Source organism: Gasterosteus aculeatus, chromosome 17 (assembly GCF_964276395.1).
Source record: "Gasterosteus aculeatus chromosome 17, fGasAcu3.hap1.1, whole genome shotgun sequence".
NCBI lineage: Eukaryota > Metazoa > Chordata > Actinopteri > Perciformes > Gasterosteidae > Gasterosteus > Gasterosteus aculeatus.
This window is the reverse complement of record NC_135705.1, coordinates 16555179-16570493: the sequence shown is the minus strand read 5'-3', so window position 1 is coordinate 16570493 and position 15315 is coordinate 16555179. Positions and strand designations below refer to the sequence as shown.

At 44.5% G+C, this 15315-nt stretch overlaps 1 protein-coding gene and 1 non-coding gene across 3 annotated transcripts; one reads left to right on the top strand and one right to left on the bottom strand.

Annotated features, from left to right (window-relative positions):
- Positions 1-98: 98 nt before the first annotated feature.
- LOC120835377 (protein kinase C delta type) lies at positions 99-15315 on the bottom strand. 2 transcript variants are annotated; one of them, XM_040204262.2, is made up of 17 exons: positions 15167-15315; positions 8321-8442; positions 7813-8085; positions 5585-5753; positions 4634-4665; positions 4449-4534; positions 4023-4152; positions 3804-3904; positions 3628-3712; positions 3339-3460; positions 2528-2701; positions 2196-2287; positions 2015-2077; positions 1738-1876; positions 1460-1648; positions 1218-1346; positions 99-1102 (listed from the first exon to the last, which is right to left on the bottom strand). In XM_040204262.2, exons 2-17 carry the CDS (start codon positions 8427-8429, stop codon positions 944-946), a joined length of 2052 nt encoding a protein of 683 aa, XP_040060196.2. In that variant the 5' UTR covers positions 8430-8442; positions 15167-15315; the 3' UTR covers positions 99-943. The 2 variants fall into 2 exon arrangements, with proteins under 2 accessions (XP_040060196.2, XP_040060195.2); XM_040204261.2 differs by having other exon boundaries at positions 14590-15296.
- trnae-cuc (transfer RNA glutamic acid (anticodon CUC)) lies at positions 7337-7408 on the top strand. The gene has a single exon. It is a non-coding gene; the product is annotated as a tRNA-Glu (tRNA).

Below are 15315 nucleotides of genomic sequence, written 5' to 3'. Positions count from 1 at the left end.
AATAGGATTTCTATTTTGAAATAACGTCTACGTAGAGATGCACGTCAGCCTCAAACTCATGCAAATGCAATACGAAATGTGATTAAGTGACGCTGGGATTTAAGAGTTTGTTAGGTATGTTTATTTATAATCAGATGTAAAAGAGTAAAAAAAAAAAGAACCATAACTCACAGGCAGCTCATCGGAATGTACATATTAATTTCCCATATATAGCACTATTTTTTCATATTAAAATCCCCACATTTAAGTAACATAACACCCTAACGCTTACAGAGGAATTCCCATACTTCCCACACAAATTAACACATCCTTCAACACATATACAGGTTTAGTTCCACAACATTATTGCCCAACACGTCATAACAGCTCAGAAAATCAATAAACAGTGCTGAGCGATCGTCTGCACCACAAATAGCTGTTGTCGTTCAACATCAAACTTAAGGTTTGATGGACACCAAGGCTATATTCAAATACTTGACAACATTTAAAACAGATTAACGCTTCTCCGGTTATGTTAAGACTCTGTATTCTCAAGACAGTGCAGTAAAGTGATGGAGTAAGTTATTCAGTTCTGCAATAACATTAATTCGATTCAGAAGTCTCTTAAATCCGGTGAATTCAAATACAGTACTTTCGATTTTAGATTCAGAGTGTCGTCACAAGGAAAAATGACGGAAAAGTAAGATTGGATCACCAACTGTCCCCATTCGCCAGCATTGATTATGCAAATCTCCCTTAATTTCCCTGGAGCGTTATATTATTTTATACAGCTATAATGTTTGACAACGGAGACAAGTTAATTGCGTTAGACGCCAGCATACCTCCTGGATTCACTTCATCTCTCGTTATCAGACAGAGGAACCACAGAGGTCATAGTCAAGCTCAAATCCCTCCATGTTTTTGTCATTTATCCACTTGAACTTAAAGGCTGTTTTTGCTTTTTTCATTTGGTAATCATGTTTTCCAGTTTGGGGTTGATGAAGGAAAAGCCAGCGAACGCCGCCTGGTCCATGGAATCGATGAGGTTCTTGTCCGCGTGGGAGAGACGCGGCTTCTCGCTCAGGAACTCTCGGTCAAAGTTGCTGCAGTCGCTGGCGGATTTCTGTGGGCGGCGGGTCGGGGATTTCAGTAAGTTCGCGGAAGTAATCGGATTCATACGATCATACTCGCGCATCAAGTCAAATCCACCACAGTCAGTTAAGAAACCAAAATCATACCACTTTTGGCTTGAAGGGTGGGTCCACCTCTCTCTTCTCCAGTGCAGGCCAGTTGATGGTTTTGAAGAACGCGTGGGCACGGACGTTGCCCACCACACCCAACCTGCGAGTGGGATCTCGCTCAAACAACTAGAAATGATGATGGAGAGAAAGAAGGCGGTTGATTGAAAACACAAACACTGCGTCTGCCCACGTGGAACACAGTGTGCCTGATGGGAACATATGTATCCCCGTTGGGCTACCTGTTCAACGAGGTTCTTGGCCTCCTTGGTGATCCACCGGGGGTAATGGGGGGTGTCCGACCTGATGGACTCAAAGAGCTCATCCTCGTCGTCGCCCTGGAAAGGCGACTGGCCGATCAGCATCTCGTACACCAGCACACCGAAAGACCACCAGTCTACCGAGAAGGTGTACTTCTGTCCTAGCAGGATCTGAGAGGAGAGACCGTTTAACAAAACAACCCGTTTTGTTTTTTTCATCAGTGACGACGACAAGTCGGGTATGGAATGTGACATCTAACCTCCGGCGCGATGTAGTCTGGTGTCCCACAAAACGTGGTGGCTCGGACTTCTCCAAACACACGCTCTTTGCACATGCCAAAGTCTGCTATCTTGATGTGTCCGTCCTTGTCCAGCATCACGTTGTCAAGCTTCAGATCTCTGAGGAAAGCCAAAAGGAAAATTATACAATACAGACTTGTATCCAGTACGGCATATTCTGTCTGGAGTTCTGTAGCGATTCAGCTGCGGCCTCGCAGAGACTGCAGACGTCGGTGCAGAGCGGCTCTGGGATCTTACCTGTAGATGATTCCCCTTGAGTGGAGAAACTGCAGTCCCACTATTATCTCCGCGGCATAGAATCTGAAGGTTGAAATGTGCAAAGAGGAAAAAAAAAAAAAAAACATTAGCCACAGCTTCACTGTGTTCAAGAGTTCGTTACATGTCCTCCAATATGGAAAATGACAGTTGCTGTGCTTACGTGGCTCTGAGGAGATCGAAGCGGCCTTTGTCTTGGATGTGGAACATCAAGTCTCCTCCATTCAGGTACTCCATCACAAAGAAGAGGTGCTCCTGTGCAAACAACACATTACTGTCAGCTCGCTTTTTCCCGACAAATGAGAAGTGAACAGTGTGCGTGTCTGTGTTTGAGAGAGAGAGAGAGAGAGCGGACTCAGGAAAAAGGGCGCGGGAACGTTTCTATCAACACCTGGGAGTTGTGACTATTGTCGCTGCTGCCCGGGTTAGTTCCCCATCAGAGGAGCGGCTTTGTCACATGGTTTACTAGTAGATGTTAAATACCCCCGTGCTTACTTTAGACTGGAAGGTGGAGTACAGGTGGGTGAGGAAAGGGTTTTCCCAGGCGAGGGCCAGGACTCTCTTCTCCACCATGGTGCACTCCACGTCGTCATCCATGAGAACAACATCCTTCTTCAGGACCTTCACGGCAAAATACTGGCCCTGCCCCTTCAGCTCTGCCAGAAGCACCTGGGGTGTCAAAGCCACTTAGAATGAGCGCACCGTCAGGGTAGTTTTGTGGAGTACACTCATAGCAAAGTTAAAAAACGAGGAGGTAATTTAGGTTTATACAGATACAGATTCATCATCTGCCGCTCGGTTCTCTCAAATAGGTCAACCTTCCTGTAGGGTGCATGTGCCCGTCAAGTGGTGCTTTGAATCTATTGCGTTTGATAAATAACCGAGCCCTTCTGTTAGCTGAGAACCACCTCCATTATCGATGTGAGTGAAGTCATGTAACAGGCACTTAATCAAAGTATGGATCTAACAAACCTAGTTCATGAAAAAAAACGCTAAGCTACAGCTCATAAATGAATTAAAAATGATACCAAATATCATAATTACTAAGATATGATAAGAATTTGTCATGAAGATCTGTGACCTTGAGAGCTCGCTTGAGTTATAATAATTCAGAGAAAAATATGGACCATCACTGTCATTTTCATGGTCATATTTGATAGATAGTAATATCTAAAAGCTTACATCCACATGGACACTATTCAGGATTAACACCATTGACATAAAAATGTTTGACGTGTCTTCCATTTTTATGTCTACACAATCATGTTGATTTGAGCAACGTAAACATGGGGATTGCCAGGCTTACCTTGCCGAAGCTGCCTTTTCCCAGCACCTTGTGGAATACCAGTTGGTTGATGTTGAGGCGTACCTGGGGAACTGTCGGTGCGGCTGGGGCTGCACCCGAGCCCTCGTGTTCCTTGCGGTCGGCTATAGGTGCATATTTGCACACAGAGTAAATATATGTGCAAAGCATGATGCACAGATGCATGCAAACTCAAACAAAGTTTTAGAGATGGGTTTAATCATCAAAATGACTGTTCTCATTGAACTGTAAATGACAAACTAAACACCTTTGTATTAAAAACCCATCTTACCACTAGGGTCTACTGTTGCACTATTGATGCCTTGATAGATCCCAATATCTTCTGTATTGGAGTCATCAGACCTCTTCACAGATTTCTAAGGATGAAATAAAAGGTCTCTTATCACCACTGACCTAAACAAAATGAGTGCAGGTGAAGTAAAATAAACAGTTTATCGCAGTACCAACCTGGCTGATTTGAAGCAGAGCCTCGGCCAGTAGTTTCTGGTTGATTCCACACAGATTGGCCACTTTTTTCTTACAGTTAGCATGGACATTCATGGCGCAGTCTGGTCAGAGGAAAGAAAAATGATTGGTTTGGAAGAGATGCAATGGTAGAGAAATAATGGAGGGGGGCAAGAGAAAAGCTCACATGTATTACAAGACAGAGTAGAAAAAACACATTACCTTCACATTTAAGGCCCTGTTTGTAGAGACCCCAGAGCAGACTGCCACAGTGCTCACAGAAAGTGGGGCTCCTGTAGTTATGGGTCTTGAAGCGATGCGGCATATCGATCTTGAAGCGTTCTCTCTGGAACTACAAGCACACAGAGAACAATTAAAACTATATAATATAATATATATAAAACTTTTTTTATATATATAAAACTATATAATATAATATAATAATAACGGTAACACATGCATGATTGTGTTTTCTGACAGTTTTAGCTTTAGTTTGAGATTAATTATATTAACCAGCCAATTCTTTTTTTAATTGAAAAACTATTTGCGTTGTTTTTAGTGGGGAAAACAGTGCATGTGCACAGTGCATACATGCTATAAAGGAAAGAGTGTCAGATCTGAGGTGAGGACACACAGCACTTTGCTCACCATTGTCTCCCGACTGTTGGCTGCTGTGCCAGTGCACCTGCCGATGATTTTTTCAATGCATCTCTTGTGGATAGCCACATTGCATTCTGGGTGAAATAAATGAATATATATGTTGTTAACTGATAGGAACACAAAAGGATGGAATTTGATAAAAAATGTCGATGGCATTAAGTGAAAACACTCACGTCTGCACTTGTAACCTTGCTTGTTGAGCCCCCTGAATGGAGAGAGAAAGCAATGCAATTGAATCTTTGTAACGGGTGAGAAGGAGCAGAAAAGGCATTTCCTCGGCCAACAATAAAAATAGGGCTTCTTACATCAAAGCAATATATTCAGAATGTTTTTTAGTAGAAGGCATGGTGTTTTGACAGTGATGTGCTGAAGCAGACATGCAGATAATTGGCCTACTCCTTTATAAAACAATTACCTAACTACATCTGTGTTCTCTGCAAAAAAGTATTCTGCTAGTGCATAAACATGCATGCAAAAAGCCTGCGACACCCGTTACTGGAGTTGGCACAGCAATAACTCCAGTAATAAACTTGGTTTATTTGTTTACAAGCATAATGAAACGATATCTTTCACGTGTTGGATCGCCAAATTGGAATATTTAAATATGAAAATGCTCAGATAATAAATAGGCCAAAGCGCCACACATATCGGCAGCAAAGGCGGCATCATATTTCCATCTGCCGGGCTCCAAGGGGGAATATAGTAGTAGTAGGAGGTTGGTTAGTCCTTGTGACATAGTTGGAAGGCAACTTAACAGCTTTGTGGGATTTCCCAAGACAGTGACTCATCTCACAATAGCCGTCCTGCTGCTGTTTCTACCATTACAAACCCCCACACTGCTCCATTAAGGAAACTAGAACCGCTACTAATTGCTCTTTGGAGAAGCACCCGTGAGGGGGAGGGGGGGGGGGGGGGGGGGCTTTTCTTGGACAAAAACATTTTTTGTTTCATTTGGAAGGTGACAGCTTAAACGCTCTGGAATGAACAAAGCCCAGCCAGCGTCATCTTAATATGAACCCAATGATAAGTGAAATAAGTTGCAGAACAACAAGGAGACGGGAAAATCATCTGCTTCCGGGAATAAAGGATGACGTAATAATGACAGATGGGACATGGCATCTCACCAGACAAACTCTCTGCAGACCGAACAGAAGGTGGGTTGGTTAAAGAAGGTGGCGGTGAACTCGTGGTTCTTGATCTCGTGAACTTTGGGCTGCTTGACAGCTCCTCTCCTCCTGTTGAGGGTCGTCATTCCGTCCTCCATAGAAACCTTGACCGATTGCTGAGACTGAGCTGAGGGGAGAGATTGATTTACAAATCAAACAACGGTGTCCTTCAAACAGCTTTAAAGTGCAGTATCATCTATAGAAAATGAAAAAGATATCAATGGTGCAGTGACTTCAATTATTTAAGCACCCAAACCTTTTTACAATCTAGCGGATGAGCTTTTAAATTACATCCTTAAATTACCTTAAATTACATCACAGTGTGTTTTATAATAAATGAGTCATCATCTCTAATATCCAAAGGCTGTTTAATCAAAAGGACTTACTAGCTATACAAGGGGGGGGGGGGGTTAGGTTACTGTTGTTACATACAGGGTTAACACAGAAAAAGGACCTTTTGTATAAGCAGCTTCAACTGACGCAAATCAACGGGCTGGGGTTCAAAGGTCACCCAGAGACCACGGCAAAAGGGGCTTGAGAGAAAACTAAGAACGGGAGGGTAAATGGCTGGACGGGGGTGAGGGAGAGAGGAGAGAATTCAGTAAAGGAGTAGCCTTAAAGAGAAAATAGATAAGACAGGGAAAAGTGGGAAGAATGATGAGAGAGGGGATAAACTAATTTCCAGTCTGCCGCACCACCGACAGATGTTTGCGTTTGGACGGCGCGTCAAGGAGCTGAGGCGAGACGGTGGGCGTAAGAGAGAGACAGAGAGTGGGCAAGAGAAAGGAGACAGGCCGCTGAGGGCCGTTCACACATGCCTAAAAATACTCCGGGCTGCTTTTCAGGAAACCTGTGGAGTGTGTAGGAGGCAGCTGATGGAGTATGGAGTCCTTTCATAGCAGCAGACGCCCCCCCCCCCCCGGCCCCCTAACATTTACTGCTAGGGGGCCGGTAGTTGATTGCAGCCCTGCTGGTTAGTACCGGCCGGCTTAACTTCTGCTTCTTGAACATGAAGTGAAACTAAAATAGAGTTTTGAAAGCCAAGAAGGCCAGTTATGAGATTTGAGCTGTGTTAAATATATTAAAGTGACCTTACCATCCCCAAATATCACAATTCACCCTTTTTGTTACATGAGCTGTGCGCTGTACATTCATCATACGACATAGTCGCGTTGACAGCCTCGATGCTTGTTGACGTCCTTGAAGGAATGCGATGGATCGGTTGTATGGCCACACCTATAGTCAGCTGACAAGCTTAACTTCATACATGTCGGCACAAAAATTTACCCGCGGCTTTTTTAGGGAGGCAGTTTATTGCAGGGCAGTTGGCGCAGAACTCCGCACTCTTCTGAGATTTCCACAATAACTATTTAGTTTAGCTGAGATTGTGTGTTGGAAGAGCAACAGATTGAAAAAATAGATTTGGAATCCGCTCGCCCCAATGAGAGCACATAAAGTCACTCAAAGAGAGTGATTTTCTGTGCATCTACATGAAAGTGGTGTCATTTTGCACAACCCTTGTTGTGTCCAATACAACTAGTTCTTTATGAGTCAAATCAAGCCATTGGTCGGCCAGGAATTTGTCCAATAACAACATTGAGTCAGCTAGAAGAGGATAGTGTCATCGGCCTTTAGAAAACAAACAGAGAGAACAGAACAAAAGAGAACAGCCACAATTGGTCCCCTATATTTAGGGCAGCAATGCAGTTGTCCCTGGTGGTCTAGTGGTTAGGATTCGGCGCTCTCACCGCCGCGGCCCGGGTTCGATTCCCGGTCAGGGAACACTTCTTTTGTTAGTTTTTGAGTAGTAACAGGGGTTGGAAAAACACATATACTTGCCAAAGCTGCACTACGTTTAGTTTTTAAAATATTCTAATTGTTTCAAATGGGTTGGGCTCATCGAAAAAAAAGAAAGAAGAAAAAGGCAATGTTGTGATTTCACTTATTTCCATTTAGCAACACTTGAATGATAGTTGTGGAGTTGCTCACTTAATTTTCCACCGTCAATTTAGTCTGATCTAACCTCAGCCACATGAGCCCGATGAAGCAGATTAGATTTTGAAATGATACACTTTTTAAATAAATATCAAGGGATATCTTTTTCTGAACTCTAACACTTTTATACCAATGTAATGTTAGAATAATAGTCAATATTTTCCAAGGGCTTTAAGCTGCAGCAGTTTTACCTGCATCAGTTTCCTCCAAGAAGTACTGGACAGCCATCTGGACCTTCCCTGACGGAAGCAGGTCCAGCCAGAACTCAGTGTGGCCGCTGGTCTTGGACTTCTTACAGCGTTCTGACAGCACAGACAACCCGACCGTGGCCTTGGCCAGTGGCTCCTCAGCGTTGAGCATCAGGACCACTTCTAAGACCCGCCCCTCATGGATATGAGCATCAAAGGTGGACTTCCAGGCTGGGTACATGGTGGGCTTCCTCTGGACCAAGGTCTTTCCTCGCTCTGTAAAAAAAACAAAAAAACAATTAGGATCATCATAAGACGTTCTTTCACTCGCTCTGTAAAGTCACAGCAACGGAGCAGTAACTGCCAAGCGTGTATGCAGGAGGAGAAGTTCTCTAGTGGGTTCTTGAGCCCAGCAGATGGTGGCTGTTGAGGCAATTGAACCTGGGACTTTGGGTCTCCCTGCTGCGTTGTGCAGCTCCCTCGTCTAGTTTGTGCGTGCATCTGCACATACCTGTGTTGACAGACTCCTTCATCTTGATGGCGCAGATGGGAGGTTCGGACAGACTGGGCAGAACGCCCACATCATACGCATTGAAGGCGATACGCAGGAAGGGTGCCATGGTGACCGCTCACCTTCAAGAAAAAGAAAAAATAGAGCCACAGTCAGAAGGTCATACACAAACATTATAGTCAGATGACAGGTGTCGTGTGGCGTTGTAAGCATTTGTAAAACTGACTTAAAATGACTTGATATACGCATGGGGATTTTTTGGGGGGGATTGCTTAAGTTCTGAACTTAAAACAAGTAGGAAGAGAGTCCATGGCAAAAGGTTTCCTTAGATGCAAACCAAAGGGGAAGTTTCAACACAAGACATACATTTGGAAACTACTGAGAGAAGAAGAAACTGACTCATTCACGAATCTTTCTCTCATGTGCACAGTTTGGGACTTCCAAAGAGAAAAAAGAAAATCAAAAAGATCACATATCGTAGACAAACACACGGTAGACAACCAAAGAGTAAAAGAAAAAGCAGTGAAGTCTCTCTTCTACTTCATAGATTCACATTGATTTTGTGGGACTTTCTCAATCAGAAATGGTGCCTCAACACTCTACTTAGAAAAGGCCGGATTAGACCCACCATGCTGGCAAAGTCAAATGATCTACTTCAACTCATTTGTAAAAGGTACACAGGCGTATTCTGATGCATTGTTCAAGTTCTACACTTTCTTGCACGAGTGCAAAACTAAAACCGAAACCACAGCTTGCAAAAGTGTCTCTCGCTTGCTTCATCTCGACGGAGTTGCTCCACTGACAGATTTGTTCAGCACGAGTTCCATTGTGTTTCGTACATTTCCTCTTAAAGATCTTCTTGTGGGGTTTGAACAGCATGTCCTGTTTTATCAGAATTATCAGTCAGAATTATTTCCTTCATCCCTCCTTCTTGTGCCTTTAAGATTTTTTTACTTGACTGGTTGGTGTTTAGATTTTCTATGAGATGGCATTTTTGTTGAGTAATTGCTAAATGCACAGAAACTCGTCCTTCTCTTCCGTGGCCTCCTGGATCGGAAAGTACTGCAAACCTTGTGCTCTAATTCCCCAGTTCTCCTTTCAAAATCATAATGTGGAGGAGCTTTGCAGTGCAACGGATGGTGAAGTGAATCAGTAACACTGGGCGTCTTAATACCCAACACTGAGGTGCCATTTGCTTTAAGTAAGCCTCTTAGCCCCCCAGCGCCACCCCAACTGCTCCAAAAGCCAGGGGTCACTCAGTAGCTACAAAATAAGTTAGAAAATGTCAACAGTCTAGTTTACTTTAAAAAAGGTAACATAGCACCAGAATGCCACAAGAAGAAGTTCTTTCACTTACATGTTTTGTTATTGTAAGTGAAATGAAATGAACATGCAGACAACAAGCAATTATCTCCATTGGAAGACTTGAGGAAAGCTACACAGTCTCCAGCATCTCCACACAAAAAGGCCTTCGGGCCACCTCAATGGAACCCGGGTCCTTTGTGTGCTGATGCAACGGAGCTTAGCACAGAGCCATCATACCACCACTTGTTCCAGAAGAACAAGTCCCGGGCCAGGTTTAAGGTGGAGGGGTTAAGATGGACCACAATGGAAAACTTTAAGGGTCTTTGAGTGACCCGGCTAAACGGCCGGAGACCTAAAAAAAAAAAAAGTTTCTGAGTGAGATCCGGAGGGTCCAGGAACTATTCAAGCTCTCCAGTTCTGCCCACGCATGCTTACATACAGACAGACACACACAACCCAAACATAATGTTAACCAAAGTTGTGGAGTTTTCCAGATGTGAAATACACACTTTAACGTCCATTTTTAGAGTTTCTTTGCTCTCCGCTTTACACACACAGTCTCTTATGTTGGCCTACACATACACAGGCATTTCTACAAAGAAAAGAGAGCCTTGTTTCTCTAGAGAGAGTGGAAAAAATGAGCACATGCAATTGGGGAATGGGTGGGAAAAGGGCAAAAGGGAGTGAAAAAAAGAAAAACACACACTCAGAAGCCATGAGGAGAAATCAGACTCGATGAGAAAACCAGATTTGCCTTCAGTCAGCTTCCAGTGAGACGGATATTTGGATATTGTGTGTGTGTGTGTGTGTGTGTGTAACCTCAACCAGCTTTAGCTACACTGAGGCTTTTGTCCTAGACTGAAAGGACTATAAATTACCAGTAAATGTAAAATTGATTATGTGTTAATGCTCAAAAGAATTTGTAAATAATACACTGACTGGAAGAAGGTAAGCAGGACAACAAATATGTGACTACAACACGTCATTAAATGCCACTAAGTGAATCCCTGTCACCCCTTTTTAGCCGCTCCGAGGAGGTCGTATGAACTTTACAACTTAAACTACATGCCACATATTTACTTTTGAAAATGTGTGGTTCTGAAATAACAAAATAACAACAAAAGAATAACCTTCAATATTAATGACGTGAAACCTTGTTTTTAATTATACAGCGTGCATTGTAACACAATGCTTTGCTGGGGACAGACATGCCTGACTGTCCACAATGGACGTTCTACCAACAAAGTCATGTTCAGTGAAGCATCACAAACCAGTCAAGGCTTCGGTATGCGTTCGTGCTTATGTCATTGAAAAAGGAACAATTGGCCCAGCAGGTTCGGGCAGTTTGGGGACTCATTCTTTGCATGTCATGAGTAAGAATGAACGTGGACCCAAGGCAGCCAGTGTTTACGGGCAGAATGTTCTCTTATCGAACAGGGAAGACGGTTCCCTTAATCAGTCCACCTGAGTATGCGTGTCCCTCACCAGACTCAAAGCCAAAAGCCCGTGAAACCATCAAGTCGTGAATGTGGCAGTACGGGTCCGATAAGAGAAGAGTGTCGACCGATGTCATTGATCGCAAAGGAACCAAACTAAAATATATTTAAATTAAGTTTATGCCAACTTGTCAGATTACGTTATGTCCCCATAAACTAGGAGTCTAGGCATGAAAAGGGCTACAGTTCCTACGTCGTTCACGTAAAAGGAGGAAAACGGCACTTTTAGAGTGCACCTCGATTATGGTATTAAATGCAGCAGTGATGTTTATTTTTTTATTTATCATTCTGAAATAGAAGATATCCAGGAGATAAAAGGCACTTGAACCTAAAACATGCACACATACCTTGTTCCCGTCACAGATTAACCCTTGTCACACGAGGAAACGCACACACGCAACAAAAAGCGATGACAATGGCTCAGCTACAGTAAATGTCACGTAACATAAGACATTCCTGTGAGGCTGCCGCACCGAGAGGGAATGCAGACCGTGTCAAAGTCGCCAATAACACTGTCACCTGTCAAACGTGTCAAACAGTGAACACCTGTCAAACAGTGAAAAAATGTCTATTCAAACTAACGCAATACTTGTAATTTAAATTCCGCTGACTCATCTGCTTTTTGTTGGCAAGACGTCTTTGAAGAAGTCACAGAGAGCACAGGCCATAATTAAAAACACACACACACACACACACAAAAAAGAACAATGGTTGGACATTAGAGCCGAACAAACACGACTCCACGCGACTATAATGTACCTGAACAAGCCGGCGTCAGCCCGGCCACACGGGCACCCAAACCTAATAACCTGCTGGGGAGCTGTGTGAATAGAGGTCCATTGCGCGACTGCGCTCTTCGCTATTATAGCGCAAACAAAAACTCCCCCCCTGCGTTGGAAATCAAACAGTGGTCATGGAGAACGATTGTTCTGAACATCTGCCGGAATGGTAGAAAGAACGTGCTGCACCTCTGACCCGTCCGGCCAACCCCATTGATTGTGGCGTTGTGACTCGGCGGAGGTACGAACATGAGAAAAAGCGTCATTTACATTGTCTTTATTCCACTGTGATTTTGAAGAATTAACACGAAACTTTCTATAATCCCAAAGTCTTTCACTGAGCCACGGTGGCATGTATTGTTAGCGCATTAACGCCGCCTCCAAAGCGCCCACGGGTACCTGCGCGCATGCACACACTAATAACCTTGAACAAAGCAGCCTTTAATGAATTTCGGTGGAGAGCGCCTGCAAAGACTCAAAGCCTTCCTTTCTTTCTTTCAGCGGCCGAGGTTAATGTTCGAACACCCGACCGCCTCTGAAGCCAAACCCCCACAACCTCACAGAGGTCAAGTCAACAGCGTTATTACAGATGTTGTCTCGGGAGACGCAAACACTTAAAAAGGCAAAAAAGAAATGAGTCTCCCCCTCGTTCTTTTGCACAGTGCAGCCGAGTAGGACAGGGAAGAAAAGTGATTGAGATTCAAAGAGGAATGAGACCAGAGCCGACGCTGCTGGTTCAAGGACACGGTCTGATGATGATGATGAACTGACAGTAGGAACTCAGACGTATGTCTAACCCGTTCTCTCTGAGCTTTTCTGGCACACTGTCAAACCTGCTGTACCAGCATGGAATGAATCCAGCTGCTAGTGTGTGTGTGTGTGTGTGTGTCTCACTCTCCTCTCCATTAAGAGCGGTGTCCATTTCTGCTTCGCTTGCAGTTCACAAAGCTTTGGTTAAAGGAAGACAAAATAGCATCTGAGCCAGGCGAGCAGGATAGCATGAGGTCTAGAGTGTGTGTGTGGGGGAGAGTGTGTGTGTGGGGGAGAGTGGTATAGTAACAAGAGGCCAAGGGCAAGTAATGTGCCAAACTATCATCTCCCAGCGCTGATTCACCTAATGCTGTCCAAACTGCTGTGTCTGTGGGAGTGTGTGCTGCCTGTGTGTGTAGTTTTGCACAGAAGAACGGGAATGTTGCTTTGAGAAGAATCACTTATTGTACATTGTAAGAAAAGTGCTGCAGTACAGCTACTGTCCCTTTGCTGTTTTACGGCACATTAGAAAGAATAGAACGGTTTTCAGTTTAAAGACCAAGAACGCATACATGATATAATTCAATTGTGTAAAAAGCTTATTAAACTAAATAAAATGGACTAATGTCAACATTCAGTACGTTTAAGGTGCACAGTTTAGGGTGGACTTCAAAAGTACACGGGCTCAATACCCAGTTCTAAAGCCACTAATTACTGGTTTTGGAGTTTTTCTTCCCCTATTGTCCCCTATCATCAACTCTGCAGTCGTGTTTTGAGAGAAGGTAGTGTGCTATCGAGGGATCAGTAGTGGAGGACCAACTCTACAATGACCAGATGTCCCAACCGCGTCCTACCAAGCAGCTCACCAAGCCTCAAGCCAATATTGACACATCAGTAACTGCAGGCAGATGCGGGCAGATAGTGTTACCAGCGCCATCGCCTCCAGAAGACGGCAACAGGATACACTGTCTCGCCACGAAGGCAGAATTCGGTCGTAGGTTGTGACACACGTCTTTTTTTTCGTAAGCGCTGGAAGGAGTATTTCGAAATAGGGCCAAAAAAATTATAACGATTTGTCTATAATGTATTCAGAAGGCCGAGCTGTTTACACCCACAAGAATGCAGGGTTAGTGTTCACGCATCGACTTATTTACTCATCCTGCTTACACAAGGAACTTCCTTTGGTTGACTCTCAGTCGCCCTCTTAGCGGTTTAAACATTGAAGCATTTCGATCGTTGAAGGAGGGGAAAGAGTGTTGTGATGTGAATCCTGAGGACTTCTGCAACATGAGGCTCACACAAACCCGGCAAACCGGATCCAGTTCAAGTTAGACCACAATGAGCAAAGTCAAAACATGACACACACAGAGTTCAACTGAATGTATCTGCACGTGCACGTTTTCTGAATACATGTAGAACCTCAATCATTTGGATTTGATGCAACTGTCAGTAGTTACTTAGTATACAAACCGGAATCCATGTTAAGGTGTTTTGAAGGGAAGCTTGTCTCCTGTTACATAATAACACGTGACATTCAGAGACTGATATGGACTTTTTTTAATGGTTTCTTTGTTTCTTTGTTTGTTTTGGTCCGTTGTGGCGATCCTTAACATTTTGATGAAAGTTTCGCCCCAAGTTACCCTGATCCCAGACAGTTCCACCGATCGCCATAAGGAGACAAACCCTACACTTATCACGGAAGACGCGTCCCGCCGTGTCCCGGTGGAGCGGCCCGGCGGCAGCAACTTCCCTCGCACCCGACAAGCCCCCAAATCCCTCCGGCCACCGGGGTGTTCGCGGTAAAGACTGCTGCTGTCCCGTTTTGTCAAACAAACACCAAGTACTCCCCCCACAGACACACACACACACACACACACACACCAACCACTGGAGAAGTCAAGCCTCTCCTCGAGCAAGCCGGGACTTGTCGGGACGTTACCTGTTCCGCTCAGCTGGACAGTCGTCGGCTCTCGGCCCGCTGTCCCCGCGGTGCACCGGCTCCTGAAACCTCGGAAAGCGGTTGAGGAAGTGTTCAGGTCGGTCCTGGTCGCTCCTTCGTGCTCTCTCTCTCCCTCTCTCTCTCTCTCTCTCTCTCTCTCTCTCTCTTTCTCTCTGCGCGCGTGTGTGTGGGTGTGTGTGTGTGTGTGAGACTGAGACTGGGCGCGTACTGCAGTTCCACGGCGGCGCGCTGTGGACGCTCCAGTCCATGCGTGACGTCAGCCAGGTGACTTCCCGAACACGCTTGAACGCACGCCCATAACGCACAGAAGCGACGTTGCGGTTGTTGTTTTTTTCAACCCTGCTTGGACTTGACAATGTGGAAATATTTAAGTTTAGTTTGCAAACCAATCAGATTCTAGATCTCTATCTGGACCTTGAGTCTGAAATAAAGTGTCACCACCCACTGCAGCTGCACACTGAGTGTTAATATCCGCCGACAGTTTTCCCCCAAAGTAAAAAAAACGCATATAAATGTCAACAGAACGAGCAAACTAGTAAATCAAACCAGGGTGTACCTTGGGATTCCCGACGGGTCTGTTCCGTCTCTCTTTATCTCCCTGTTACACACAAACAGTTTCAGGGATGATTCATTTACAGGTTGTGACAAACGCCCGCGCATTTCCATATTGGCCCCGCCCACATCACCTCCGCGCGGAGAGCCACG

Excerpts from the sequence above, each read along its gene's own strand:
- LOC120835377 (XM_040204262.2), bottom strand. The coding sequence starts at position 8,429 with ATGGCACCCTTCCTGCGTATCGCCTTCAATGCGTATGATGTGGGCGTT. Across the intron at positions 4,666-5,584 it reads GTCTGCAGAGAGTTTGTCTG|GGGGCTCAACAAGCAAGGTT; the intron begins GTGAGATGCCAT and ends CTCTCCATTCAG. Across the intron at positions 3,461-3,627 it reads TGCAACAGTAGACCCTAGTG|CCGACCGCAAGGAACACGAG; the intron begins GTAAGATGGGTT and ends ATGCACCTATAG.